At 39.5% G+C, this 15,199-nt stretch overlaps 1 protein-coding gene across 1 annotated transcript in view; it reads left to right on the top strand.

The window, feature by feature from the left end:
• Positions 1-15,199, top strand: part of LOC119426037 (phospholipid-transporting ATPase ABCA1-like) — a 302,913-nt gene that overhangs the window by 276,321 nt on the left and 11,393 nt on the right. The window contains exons 45-46 of the mRNA XM_037693947.1: positions 1,604-1,707; positions 3,822-3,914. Coding sequence (XP_037549875.1) covers positions 1,604-1,707; positions 3,822-3,914 — 197 coding nt within the window. The remainder of the gene's footprint in view (positions 1-1,603; positions 1,708-3,821; positions 3,915-15,199) is intronic.

Here is a 15,199-nt window from a genome sequence, read left to right on the forward strand (position 1 = left end):
ACGTTTTATTCAGTCCAGAAAAATGAAGAATCCGTTTTAATTGATGAATATATCGCAGCATCTGTTCGTCTACAATCCGTTACGCTTCATGACCTAAAGCGAAGATAAAAATAAAATTTAAAAAAAGCTTATAAAATAATTATTTTAGTGTAGATTTATGGCTGCCACAGCTAAGGCAGATTCAGATCTACATTACATTAGGGTTTGAATGACTACATAATTTTTAAACTCGACATTAACATAAAACTCGAGTAGAACTCGAGTAGTTTATGACGACATAGGATCTCAAGATGCAAAAATAAATAAATTAATTAAAACCGAAAAAAAAACACGTAATTATTTACAAAAAAAGACCAACAAAACATTGGGAGCATATATTATGCTCCTACCATTTATCATACTGCAAATAAGTCACAGGAAAAACTAAACTATTAGTTTTTATTATTAAACTGCAAAAGTGAAAGAAACGTGTGGCACGTCAAAAACGAAGCTAAAAGCAGTGGGGTGGACGACCACCCTGCACCACCGCCCGCAGTGGTGCACATTAGGTTTAGTTTTAGAGATTAATATGTTTATAGTTTTTTTTTATATAGGTTTAGAAATGAATATTTTTTTGCTTTTTGTTTGTGAAACAAGGTCAGAAGGAAGCTGGTTCTGGTTCGGTCATTGGACCCATTTGATGATTACTTCTTAAAAGTGTGAAATATGCTTTGAATATATCCTTCTGAGAGTCAACCAGTCACATTTTGCAGTTCTGCTTCATTTTAAGGTTTAAATTTCTTTGTTATTCTCATCACGTGGTACATGAGGTGGAACAAAATTATGTACTCAAGGTCCCAGTTATATCCAAAAATAGCAAAAATATAAAGTATAAAAAGAAACTATATAAGGATCTAGGATGGACTTTAAGATATACGCTAAACGAATGCCAAACAATACATTAAAAGATCTAAAATATACGCTAAACACTAATAATGTAAAATAATATCTTATATAAAACAGCAGCCTGAACATGAGTCTGTAGTGAGCAGATGGGTATGAATGAATACAGCAGCATGAGATCAGCAGCATGGATAAGTCACATATCACCAATTAAAGTGGCATTAGAGTTTGTTTTTTTTTGGTGATTTTCCTGATCAAGGAGTTATGAGTAACAGCTTCAGGGTAGAAGCTGTTTCTCAGTCTAGTAGTACTACAGTTAATGCCCCACAACATTCTGCCTGAGGGGAGCAGCAGATACACCTTACAAATACTTCATACAGGTAACTTTGAGGCTTCACTTTGTAAAAACTAGCTTGTATTAGCCGCTAAGCTATGGTGCATTCAGTGACCGGTAAATAATAGTTTGTTTGGTTTTTATCTAAATTGGTTGCTCAAGCAGAAAACCAGCTCCATCTGTTCAGCAGCCACTCAATTGGTAAATTTCTACGTATTTCTCCAGTTTTTACCTCAGTTCCCACACAAACAGAAGTATCGTTGAACAATCTGTTAGACAGTGGATTTTTTCCCACAAAGTGGTACACAGCTCTACTCTACAATACCGCTCCAAATGATGGACTTGTGAAGGTTGGAGTGAAAGGAAAACCTTTTTTATTTATTGCAGGACGAGCCCACCACTGGGATGGACCCCAAAGCACGGCGCTTCTTGTGGGACTGCATCTTGAGTGTCATCAAAGAGGGACGCTCCGTCATCCTCACATCACACAGGTGCAGCATCACTCACCCATCCCTCTCTGATGGCTAGGCTAAATATTTGGACTCCTCACCAGGGAGAAACCCAGAAAGCGAAGTGTTTGCAACTAAATGGGAGCCATATAAATTGTAATTATAATTGATTGGAGTTGCACTTTGAAAGGTTTTTCTTTCCAGAGTGGCAGTTATTATCGGCTGCCAGAAACACACCGGCTGCTATAATGCTTTCATGAAGCACGAGGGCATATCGACTGACTGGTGCTGCTGGGGTTTTTTTGTTTTTTGTTTTGGTTTTATCTTCTTTGAAAAGAGAACCTATCAATATCCGTGCTGAAGTCTTTTCATTATCCAAAGCTTCCAGAAATAAACTAAAGTTTCCCAAGTTTTATTTTTCTTTTAATTGTGTTGGGCACAAATCTTCAATTCAATTCAGTTTATTTATATAGCTCCAAGTCACAGCAGAAGTAATCTCAGAATAGAAACATGCATGTACATAAATAATAAGTTAACACTATTTATCTAAGGAGCAGACTGCTTTGAGTTTAACTCCATCACAGACTCTCATCTTGAGCAAACATGAAGGCAACAGTGGAAAGGAAAAACTCCCTCATGAGAAAGAAACCTTTAGCAGAACCAGACTCGGGACAAGCGGCCATCTGCTTCAACCGGCTCCGTTTGAGATGAACAGATACACAATGGCAGGTCAAGAATCACATGTTAAGATAGAAAAAGTATCAAATTAAAATTATTCAATTTTAACAATTCATTTTAAGAAATTAGGTCAATTAGGTTGTCCTCCAGTAGTCTGAGCTTAAGACATCATGACAAACCAACCCTAACTATAGGATTTATTAAAAAGGAAAGTTTTAAGTCCAGTCTTAAAACTGGACAATGTGTCAGTCTCACAGACAGAAACTGGAAGTTGGTTCCACAAGTGAAGAGCCTGATAACTGAAAGATCTTCCTCCCATTCTGCTTTTGGAAACTCTAGGAACCACAAGTAAGCCTGCAGTCTGACAGCGAAGTGCTCTGTTAGGAAACTATGCAACAATAAGAGCTTTAATATAAGACGGATCTAGGTTGTTGAGGGCTTCATAGGTTAGAAGTAAGATTTTGAATAAAATTCTGGATTTGACAGGGAGCCAATGGAGAGAAGCTAAAACTGGAGAGATATGATCTCTCCTACTAACTCCGGTTAAGACTCTGGCAGCAGCATAAAGAAGTATTTGAACACCCAGATAACAAACCATTGCAATAGTCCAGTCTAGACATGACAAATGCATGAACCAGTTTTTCTGCATCATTTTTAAATAAGATGTTTCTAATTTTAGCGATATTACGCAGGTGGAAGAAGGCAGTTCTAGTAACGTTTTTAATGTGAATTTTCCACAAAAAAATTTTTGTCTAGCATTATGCTTTAAATGGAAAATCCAACTGTTTTTTTAATCAATCATCCAATTGAACATTATTCAAACAGGGATTTGTTTCCCCAGCGGTGTCGTGAAAAATCAGCTCAGTTTGGAGTATAATCTCCTCATTACGTGCGCTTCTTTCACAGAGAAATAAAAGTGTTTGTTGTTGTCGCGGCCAATGTGGCAGAGCTGCATCCAATTGTCCATGTCACAACCAGGTGGTTATGTTTTGTTAAGTGGCAAATGTATCCGGTTTTACAAAGTCATAATCCTAATTGCGCCATCGCTCAGAGATGCATCACATGCTTCGCCTCAGCTGCAATTGGCTCGAGCTTCAGCCCAACGCTGAAAGAGAAAAAAGAACGAGATAATAGAAGTACAGATGGCCCCTGCTTCCACCTCTAATTACCAAATTTGTTCTCAGTTTGAAGTGCCAGAGTGGACATGTAAAGTGCTCAGGCCCAAACCTGAATTGTAAAGAAGAAACCTTTGTGTGAATGAGTCTTTTTTGAAAGTCATTAATCCTCCTCCTTGTATAAAAACATCTTACATTGAAAAGACTATTTTAGCATTTGAAAGAGTTGGAGAAGCATCTCAATGATCCCTAAAATATCTTCTGATTTAAAATGTGCCCTTGTTTGGGGATAAAAAAGGACCCATCAAGCATTGGGTTTTATTGCTTCTTCTCATTGATGTTCTTCTTTTTTCTGTTCAATAGTATGGAGGAGTGTGAGGCACTGTGCACACGCATGGCCATTATGGTTAATGGTTGCTTTAAGTGCCTTGGGAGCATCCAGCATCTTAAAAACCGGTAAGAATCTTCCCTTTTCTTGTTTGTTTTTTTTTTTTTGTTGTTTGTTCAGTTCTTTCTTTGAGTTGAAGCGGCATTAAGGTTCACTACATGTTGTATGCTGCTCCTCCTGTGTAACTCCAAGGCTGGTGAGTCCTGTTATCTTTGATGAAGACATTTTATGTTATTTGCCTACCGTATCTCCGAGTCAGTCCACGTGCCACAGAATTTGACACCACCAGAAGCTAGTAATGCTATCAGTCATTAAACGTTATAAGGACCGTTGGTTCCACTATGAGCACCTATAAAAGACCTACATGGTTATTTTGTCCACCACATGGGCAATAGTGTGACTGCGAAACAATCAGCCAGTTCTCATTGAGGCCATGTCACTTACTGTATGCATCCATCATTCACCATTTTGTTGATTTTTTTATTATTGAAAGGAAAATCTGATAATTGCCATCAAATTCAGTGTTTTTGTTTAAAACACCAATCTCTAGCAAAAGGTAAGTAGTTTCTAATTTAGCAACGCAAAAGCACTTATAAAAATGTGATTGTTGAATATATTTGATCAGTCAACATACACTCAATGTATAGACTCAATTTGCTCGTTGTTTGAATGTCCCCATTGTGCCAAGAAAACTTCTGATTTGAAGCAACTAAAAAGATGCAATAAATGTAGTTCTAACCATAACAGCAACAGTGTTGGCAATACAAACAAAAAAATTGGTTGACTATAAGAAATATAAAGTGGTCCCATGCCATCATAAAGCACCTATATTGTCTCAAAGGTCTATGCATCTTGACTGAGCTTGTTTTTGCTACTGCTGTTTAAAGCTTTTAGTGCCTATCTATAAAATCTAATCTTGCCTTCACACATAGCGTGTACTTTGTACTTCAGCTGCTGCTCATTCTCAGTTTTAGTAAACCTGGTACAAACCTGTATTTTGTTCCATCCTGGGTGTTCCCAGTGGGGAACTATTTGCATGTAGCATTAATTCGTTTGACATTTCCCAAGGCCAGCATTTATACGGCAAGCACCTTCTGCATGAGTCCAATCCATTACCTCAGGTTTGGTCTGGTGACATTATTACCCCCTCCCTTTGTTTGAGCTTGTAACAGGAAGGACATTACACACACACATACACACATTTGTGCATGAGCAAAATTTCTGACAGGATTATGCTGTGGCAATCACTGGGTGGAGAACGGGATCAATACACCTGAGGATGAGGGGGCGGAGCAGACCATTTTTCAGGTTGTGTGAGGGATTAGGGGAAACACGTGGAGCAGCAAGGTGGAGACGACGGTGTCAAGGATATTTCCTATCAAGATTCTTAATGTCATGTGAATAACTGGAGGTTTAGATCACCATAAAGAGAGAGAGAAAACAGCGCTGTAGATGGTGCTATTTAAAGATGGGCAGAGTTGAGGTGAAGGACTAAAGTAGGAGGGTGATGTACTAATCAGTCCCTCCCAGATGTTGGGGGTAATGGGCAGACTCTCCGTGTCAATTACATCCTGAATGTAGGGGCAAGAGCGGGGTGTTGTAAATAATTTATGAAGTATGCAGGAGTTATCAGACAGCCAAAGAGCAGCAAACAAGGGAGGCTGAACACGTGTCCTACTTCACTCTGTGCTAAAAAAGGAATTTCACTTCACAAGACGAGCAAGCGAGAAGAAACCAGATAAGAACGACATCTACACAGATTTCTTTTCTCTCTCTCTCTCTCTCTCTCTCTCTTCATTTTTTTGCGTTGCTTGGTTTTGAGATCTCGGACGAACAATTTACACGTCGCGGAAATACTATCGCTCAGTTCTCGCCGCGCGGTGAATAATTTCTAATTAAGCTCCCCTATCTCTGCGGAGGCTCTGTGTAATTAATGTTTCATGAGGTGTGGAACCCTGTTAATGACTGAAAAGGCAATTAAGGAGTGTCTTCTCTGTTTTCTTTTCTTGTCACTATCTTGCCACATGTTTGTGCTGCTGTGCACCCCTCCCTTCACTCACACACTCTTAATGCTATATTACAGGCCAAATGGAAGAATGCACATCATCCGCTGACTTTCGTATTAAAGGTTTAAACTAGGATCCACTAATGTTGAGATATGATGAATTTCTTTCATTTTGGGTCACATCTTGAAAATAACATCATGAACAATCTGTTTCTCAATGTGTTGTGGATGACTCTCAGATACATAAAATTTGATCTTAAAAATCTGTAAAACTGACTGAGTTATTAGCGTTATTTGTGTTTTATAATGCCAGTTAGATGTGGTAGATATCTTGGAATCAGTTCATCCATCCATCCATCCATTATCTTTACCCGCTTATTCTATTTTGGGTCACGGGGGTCGCTGGTGCCCATGTCCAGCAATCACTGTGCGAGGGGCGGGGTACACCCTGGACGGGTCGCAATTCCATCACAGGGCCACACAGAGACAAACGAGACAAACAACCATTCACTCTCTCACTCACACCTAGGGACAATTTAGAGTTACCAGTCAGCCTAACATGAATGTTTTTGGTGTGTGGGAGGAAACCGGAGTACCCGGAGAAAACCCACGCATGCACAGAGAGAACATGCAAACTCCACCCAGAAGGCCCCTGGACCGGGGTTTGAACCAAGGACCTGCTCGCTGAGAGGCAGCAGCTCTACCAGTTACGCCACCGTGCTGCCTTGGAATCAGTTCAGTTCACTCAATTCAGTTCAAATCAGTTTTTTTCTATAGCTCCAAGTCACAACAGAAGTTGTCTCAGGGCACTGAACAAAAATATTTGCACACATTAACAAAAAAGCCAATTAATAAAGTTCTCTAAGGAAGCCAGCAGATTGCTTTGAATCTTCACTTCGTCACAGTCTCCCATCTTGAGCAAGCACAAAGGCAACAGTGGAAAGGAAAAACTCACTTTTAACAGGAAGAAACCTCTAGCAGAACAAGCCATCTTCTTTGACCGGCTGGGTTTGAGAGGACAGGAAGGAGAAACAGACGAACACAGAATGACAGGTCCAAGTGTACTTTCTATTGGAGGAAAGACAAAAAACACATGTTCATAGAAATAATTACAAATATAAACAGGTAGAGTAGAGCAAGTAAAGACAACAGCAGAGTGAGGAACTGGAAGTTGTTTCCAAGAAGAGACTGATAACTGAAAAGTCTGCTTCCCATTCTGCTTTTGGAAACTCTAGGAACCACAAGTAAACGTGCAGTCTGAGAGCAAGGTGCTCTGTTAGGAAAATATGGAACAATAAGATCTGTAATATAATTTAAGGCCCTGTCACGCTATAAGATTTTAGACAACTTATGTCGATGTGAAATTTCTGTCCAATGTGCAGTACATTGAAAATGAAAAAATCCAGTGGAAGCCTCTTTAGGACATATACTTACCAACAAGTTGAATTAATAGATAACCTATGTTTATCGTATAAGTAACTTACCCATAACTTATAGAAGCAGATGATAGTGTTTTTTGGCTCTCCTTCACTACTGTCTGCCCCCTTGTTCTGTCTCTCCCCCCTACATATGCCACTTGCACACCTAACCCTGCCGTCCTCTTTGTAACCTGGGACATTAATCCTTTAAGGGTCAGATGTTACAATATATTGTGCAAACATCTATTAAAAGTTATAAATATGTTAGAAATAAGTTGCTCAAAGGTTAGAAAATAGTTACTTATATGCTACACAATTGCCCCGATTCTTACAGACGTATGTCAACTTATGAGTAACTTGCATGTAACATGTGTGAACTTATGCATAACAATAGCAACACATCGGTATACGCTGAATTTTTTTGTGCTTGCACAAAGGTTTTGGCTGGCACCAACATACGTCAACTTATGGCATTGAATATCAGCTTCCTGATAATTTATTCAAAACGTACTCCAAACTTATACAACTTGTATCAGTATGTTTGTAATTCTTTTCATATGTCAGCTGACACTGAGGCTATAAGTCGTTGTCTGACAGGGCCTTTAGTCAGCTGTAGATCCAAATTCAAGGATTACTTTCTGAGAATTTCATCAAAATACTTCCAGTTGTTCATGAGATATGTTGCAAATGCATACATGGGCAAAACCATCATCAACCATCTTTTGCCTCTTGGCAGCTGGTGATAAAAGTACCTTTCAAGTATGTACATCTCAGTGTCCTCAGTTTAATGTGAAAGCAAAGGAGCTTATTTTCACAAATGCACAAGCTGGAGCCCGTTTGCAGATGGCAGGACTTCGATCAGACAGCAGGGGAGGCATTGCGACAGAGGCAGGTGGTGAACGGCGTTGTTTCGCGGCGGGGGCACTTGACCTGCAACACAGGGGGTATTGCTTCGTCCTCTTGCTCCCACACTCCTTCAATGCTTTTTCATCAAAAGCACCTGAAATGGGTGCAGATTCTCGCCGTGGGGGCTGACTCTCACATTTTGACCCCCCCATTGCTTACACGTAATACATGGTTATACTCAAACCTTCTCAAACCTTCACTCTTCAGATACTTTTATTACCTTTATCTGTCCCTTCTGTACTTCCAAGTATTTTGATTACTGAAGCCCTTGTTAGTGCTGCCCCATTTAGTTCACTGTTGACTGTGTTTATCACCAGAATGTCCTTCTGCTGCTTTCAAAGCCCCACATTTCTGCATCAGTCGGGTGCAAAAAGGAACAAATATAGCTCGTTTTCACCAAAAACAGAGGTGGGGTGATCATCATACCAAGATTGGTTTAAGAACAGTTCTTTTGGGGAAATAAAGCAGCCATTTTAAGAAACCACTTCTTTATCATCTTCCATTGCTGTTAAAAATAAATTAATCTCTTCGTCTTGAGCCCCTTAAAACGTTCACATTTCTAGGAATTTATGAAAGGGATTGAGGAGAGAAATATATATATATATATAAGTGAAAGCTGTACAGGAGGCTGTAAATAGCTTTTTAGTATAGCAGTGTCCTCATATGAAAGCTCCCAGGTGTTAAGTAAACCCAAATGAAGTGGAGGAACCTATAAAAGCAGCTTCAAAGCTTCCCTATAATCTTGTCACTCAGGAAGGACAGCCACTTGCCAGTTGGAGGATTTGCCATTGATTGATATCGTTCATATCCCTTCTTCGTAGAGTACCTACAGAGAGTGCACCTAATTTCCTGGAGTCTTCTTTTCGCCTTGGTTCAAAACACGCCACATTAAAAAAGTAGGGTGTAAACTGACTTTAATGCATTATGGTGTGGATGCTGGAGACTTTTTTTTTTTTTGTTGTTGTTTGTCTTTTACAAGAGTTGTGTCTGAAAGTTTGCATCACCTCCAGAAGTTGATGTCGAGAAGTCCAATAAACGCCTTCCCACTCGCTGCGCGTCAGCCCTGCAGGTGTGCCATTAAGTAAATAGTGTACTGCTTTTAAGTGCCTGTCACCCACAGAGATGGATGACAAAATAATTATTTTTACGGCTTGCAATGCATCAGCATCGTAGGTGTAATTAGGACAGATAGAGCATGGACAGACAGATGGTGCACTCCATGGATTGAATAGTTGAGGGCTGCCAACGTTTAAAATGTACATCTTCAGCGTTGATAGCCTTCAGAAGCCTTAATTATAATAGAACTGTTACAGTTTGTTGATTATTTTGTGCTTACAAGTTACATCAAAATGTTATAAATGTCTGCTGTAACAAGCTTGTGCTTTAGACTTTACGGTCAGACAAATGCATTCACCTCACTCTGACTTTCAGATATAAAAGTTCATACAAACGCCTCGTTCAAACAACTTTAATAAAAGTCAACGTAACTAAGCAACGCCATTAGGTAGAAAGTAAAAATAGATTTGGCAACATTAGGTTTTGTTGCAATACCATTTAACAATATTGCCACAAAGACAAGGCACTTTTCAATGCGACTCTGGTTCTTCATGAATGCACCACTACTCAAGTTCTGTAATGATGTGTGCTTGCACATGAAGCTGGTGATGTTGAACCACTGAGTGACAACAGGAACATTTGTTAGACTGTATGCTACACTTTCTCACCAACTCAACTCAACTCTGTGACTATCTTTTGTCAGCTCAGAGGTGTAACAGCAGCAAGTCAACTACAATTACATCCCAAATTACACATATAAAGGGGGTCTTAGGCTAGACTTATGTTAAAGATGATTTGAGATATATCACTGACACCATCATGGCAATAATGTTCTGGTGGTTTATGTTACAGCGCAAAAAAACAATATTTTCTAAATGCCACATGGTGTTACCATCCCAGTGTACAATACCCTTATTTAGACATTTCCCAACCTTTACCAAACATCATAACATTCACAAATCCTTAAATTCCAACATTAGACATTAATCTTTTGAGTTTAGGTCAAGCACTGAGTAAACTAAAATCCAATAAAACAAATGGTTAATTAATGGTGGGGTACTTTGTTGACCAACCCTCGTATCTGCTAAAGGTAAATGAATGTTATCCACTCAGTGTGTAATTCCAACATAGTCATCAGACACTAATATTTGTTAATTTCATGTCATTATGTAAAGTAAACGATCTTCTGGAGTACTTCATAAAGCTAAATCGTAGTATTTCAAATCATATTGATGTTTGTTTCAAACCAGAATTAACCCTCTGTTTAGGATATGTTATCAGGAAACATAGAGGTGCCGCAATATAGTTCTCCCTAAAGTTCCAACACAACATTTAGGGTATGCTGGTGAAGATTCTCAGTCATCCAAGACATGATAAATTCAAAAAATGTTCAATACAAAAACAACTGGACTTTATTTGTAACAGAAGATGTTTCACTCCTCATCCGAGGAGCTTTCTCAATTCAATGAGCAGTATTCAGTACCTGAATCTCTCACTTACTGCTCATTGAATTGAGAAAGCTCCTCGGATGAGGAGCGAAACGTCTTCTGTTACAAATAAAGTCTAGTTGTTTTTGTATTGAACTTTTTTTGAACATTTAGGGTAGTATCTCACTTGTCTAAGGGGAGTGGTGGTGCAGAGGTTAGAGAAGGTGAGCCTGTGATCGGAAGGTCACCGGTTCAGCTCCCTGATCCAACAACATCAAAATGTAGATGGGAATGTTGAAGCACCCACACCTGCCTCCACCCTCACTTACCCCACTCTGGGCCCTTGAACAAGGCCCTTAACCCTACTTTCTGTGTCATGATTGGTGCTAGTGAACCCAGTTGTGCAGGCAAGCAGGCGAGGGCTCAGGATTTATATAGTAAAATAAAAGATTTATTAACAAAACAAAAGAGCTGACAGGGCAGCAAAAACAAACAAGGATGGACAGGTGGTACTTACAAAAAAGACAGGTCATCAACAGTGAGCAGTAGACAATGCCAGGACAAAGAGGACAAAGAGGACACGGAGACACCGACTTATATAGAGAGAAACACCAATCAGACAAAGTGAAGGCACGTGTGAGTGATCACTGATGCCAGGAGACCGAGACTGAAGATGCAGGACATAAACACGATACAAGATGGGGCTAGACACCAAAGAAACACAAACTCTGTAGAGACATTTATTTAGACAGGTTAATCCCATTGAACCTCGAGGATTCATTTACAAGAGAGACCTGACTTCAACAAAGAATGATGACAACAATGGACAACAGTAGACAATTATAAAAAGGCATACAGATTTTTTTTTTTTTTTTTTTACAAATAAGATGACCAAAAAAGTAACAAAAACAGACATAAACAGGATCAGGGAAACACAGACATGAACACAACACCAAGGACAAAACCAAAATTCCTACAATCTGCTCTCCTGGGTGCCCTAGATGGCAACCCTTTGCTTCACACAGAGGGCTGTAGTTGCTTGGTGGTCTGTGGTTGTGTCAGGAGGGGTATCTGGTGTAAAAACAATTGCCAAGTCTTCATACGAATTAGTTAACTGTGGTGACCTCTGAGGAAGGGAGCAGCCGAAAGAAGATCGCACTTGTCTGCAAGTCTTAATGACTAGGTGAAGACTCAAAATTGAGAATATTTAAGTCTAGCACATACTCTCTAGAGTTTCTGGAAACTAAATTAAGGATTTGAGATGCTTGCAGCAACTCTGTTTTGAGGAAAAAAAATCCAATTCATAGAAAATATATTCAGAAATGAAGCAAAAAGACCTCTGTCATTTAAGAGATTAAATTAAGAACCCTTGTGAAAATATAAAGACATTTTGAAGACTGTCTCACAAACGCTGTTCACTAACCTATCGCCAACAGTCCTGGCCCTGTGAGATACTGTTAGTTGCACATCATTCCCATTACGATGTAGGGTGACATATGTTTAGATATCTTGTTAAAGAAATGTATCTAATAAACTTTCTTTCCCAACGTGTTTGGAAATGACTGCATGCAACGTCATATTCTAGATTGTTTGGGATTACTGTCAAAAACAAATACCTATAACTTTTCAACATAACCTGGTGTAGTTTCTACATCAATGAGGACATGCTAAATCAAAATAAACATAACCATTTTAAAATACTGTTTTATTTTGTACAATGACCTTCACCAGTTGGACATCTATCTATCCATTTGGCTATCTATCCCTCTGTCCATCCTTTCTCTGCTTGTAGAGTCTGTTAGCACTTAGTTATCAACAGTGTTTTTTGGATGACTTCCAGCCTGATCAAAGTGTCAGACTGCCAGTGCCACACCATGACCCCTTCGCCCCACATTCTCCCTCCCCTCTTGTGCACTCAAACACAAGGTTTGGCAGCGGTGAGGGTGACCTTTCTAGACTCCCTCAGATGAAGAAAGGCAACCAAATTATTTTCTGCCTGTCATGCCCTTATCTGTGTCTGGCTGTTGTTTGTTTTAAATTACATGGAAGAACGACTTTCCTGCGGACCAGGGTGGAGGAGAAGATTGAGGCAGAATAATGAAAATGAAGACGAGAGAACTGCTCCGCAGAAATTACAGCGGCTCCGCCATGCTGCGTTGAGCTGCTGTATCATATCTGAAATGTAAAATATTTTCAAAGGATTAGCCGTGACAATGTGTGCAGTCATGACTGTAAATATAATCCATTCATTATTTCCTCTCAGGCTGTAGTCAACACCAAGTTGCTAAGATCTGGCTGTTAGGTTGTTTTCAAATCACTGGTTAAGACAATTTATTGTTTTGAACATTAGTTGGCTATAGCCATTGATGTGTAGCAATGCAGACTCGAAATTATTGATATTCAAGCTTGCCGCTCCCTACACAGGCAGAGTTTATTTGAGAGGAGCCCAGAAAGTATGTCCAGGATGAAAGAACTTGTTTTACTCTGGATTTAGAGGGAGAGGAAAATACGAGCATGTGAATTTTTTCCCCTAAAAGTATTACCTGAAGTCCCTGTGTTGTTCCACCAAAAGAGAATATAAAGCAGGCAAAAAGAGAGAATGAAGTAAAGCTCATTGATAAGGCTTTTGCTTATCTAGACCACCAGCTTTTTACTCCACAAGTACATCTTAACCTCAAAGCTATTCTCTTGCCTAATTAGATTTTTTGGGGGGTAACAATGTTTTAGCATCTTGGTTAAGCTTAAAGATATGTAGTATCTCACGGAACTACAACTGATGGAGACTAGTTGGCGGCTCAAAATTGTGAGAAAATGGGCAAATTTAATTAGCGTTTACATTGGGGGCAGCTGTGGATGAGTGGTTAGAGCAATCATCCTCCAATGGGAGAGTTGGGGGTTCGATTCCACCAGCAGTCACATGTTGAAGTGTCCCTGGGCAAGACACTGAACCCCTCATTGCCTCCGATGTGTGTCCCATTGGTGTATGAATGTGATAAAAGTACTGATTAGTCTCTACTGATTCAGATTAGCTTTGTATAGATCAGTCCTTCTCAAATAGTGGGGCGCGCCCCCCTGGGGGTGGGGGGGCAATGCCAGGGGGGCGCATGTGACCCTAGAAAACATGCTGTTTTTGCCACAGGGAATTTTTTTTATATTTTTTTAACCATTTTCATTTTGTCATGTGCGTTCCTAATAATAAAGTTATGAACAAATATGGCTGCCTTGTTGTTTTGGGAGCCATGCATGAATCGTGTCTCTTCCCTCTGCTGCTGACTTGATAAATAAACTCCGACCGTCACCTCCTCCGTCCTCCGCTGCTGTTATGGTCCATGCGCTCTGGACGTCACTCACAGCGTGCATGCAACAAAGAGTAAACTCAAGCGAGAGCGACACCTGCCCCCTCTTTCCTCTTGCGTTGACAAAATGATTTAGTTTTATCGATGAGTTTGTTAAAGCACAATTTACAGAAGTAATGTTTAATAAATGTTAGGACTCTATTCTTTGCTAACAAAATAAATTCACCTCCTCAGTTAAGCTGCTGTTTTTATGATTCTCTGGATGTTTGTCACCCACAGCACGCAGGTGACAAAGAGTAAACTTAAAGTGAGAGTGTTACCTGCCCCCTCTTTCTCCTTTCATGTTGACAATATTTTTTTGTTTTATCGATGAGTGTGCTCATTGATCTTGGCTTCCTCATTTTGATAACAAAAATAAATAAATCAGCATAAATTGTTTTATTCATTATTGATTTTTTTTTTTTAGGTCAAAGTGTTTTATATAACACTCCTGAGCTAAAATGTTGCTGATCCATTTGAATATATTATTGATTATATTTAATTTTATTTTTCAGTATCAAATGGTCCAAAATGTTTACAGTTTAAAAAAGGATTTTTTTTTCAGGCAAATTGATGCACTTTAAGTTGTTTCTGTTACAGACTTAAAAACAATGTTAACGTTGTTCTACCTTGTAAGTTGATCTATATTCTTTTTTTTTTTTTTATGTTAATAAAGACACAATGTTAGGCAGAGGTGTACTTATAACAATTTTATAGGCATACTATTTACAGTCGCGGCGGAGAGTTTGGGGGGTCGCAAAATGTTTACTTCTTTCTGGGGGGGCGGGGCATAACAGAAAATAATCGAGAAGCACTGGTTTAGATGTAGTAGAGTGCTGTACGAATGGGTAAATGAGGGCACAGATTGTACTTTGAGTATCTTGATTAGATAGAAAGGTGCTCTATATAAGTACAGTCCATTTACCATTGTAGCACCAAGTGAGCAGTGTGGCCAGACAAAAAGCAACCAATTGTTGAAAATCATGACCTTGTTTTGTGTGCAGTGTTCCATCCATCATCTTTACCCTCTTTGTCCTTTCCGGTTCACAGGGGTCACTAGGGCCCATGCTCAGCAGTCACCATGTGAAAGGCGGGGGGACACACTGGACAGGTCTCCATTCCATCAGAGGGACACATAGAGACCAATAAGACAAACAATCATTCACTCTCACTCACACCTAGGGACAATTTAGAGTTACCAATCAG

The sequence above is a fragment of the Nematolebias whitei genome, chromosome 1, assembly GCF_014905685.2.
Source record: "Nematolebias whitei isolate Nwh7 chromosome 1, NemWhi1, whole genome shotgun sequence".
Classification (NCBI taxonomy): Eukaryota; Metazoa; Chordata; class Actinopteri; order Cyprinodontiformes; family Rivulidae; genus Nematolebias; species Nematolebias whitei.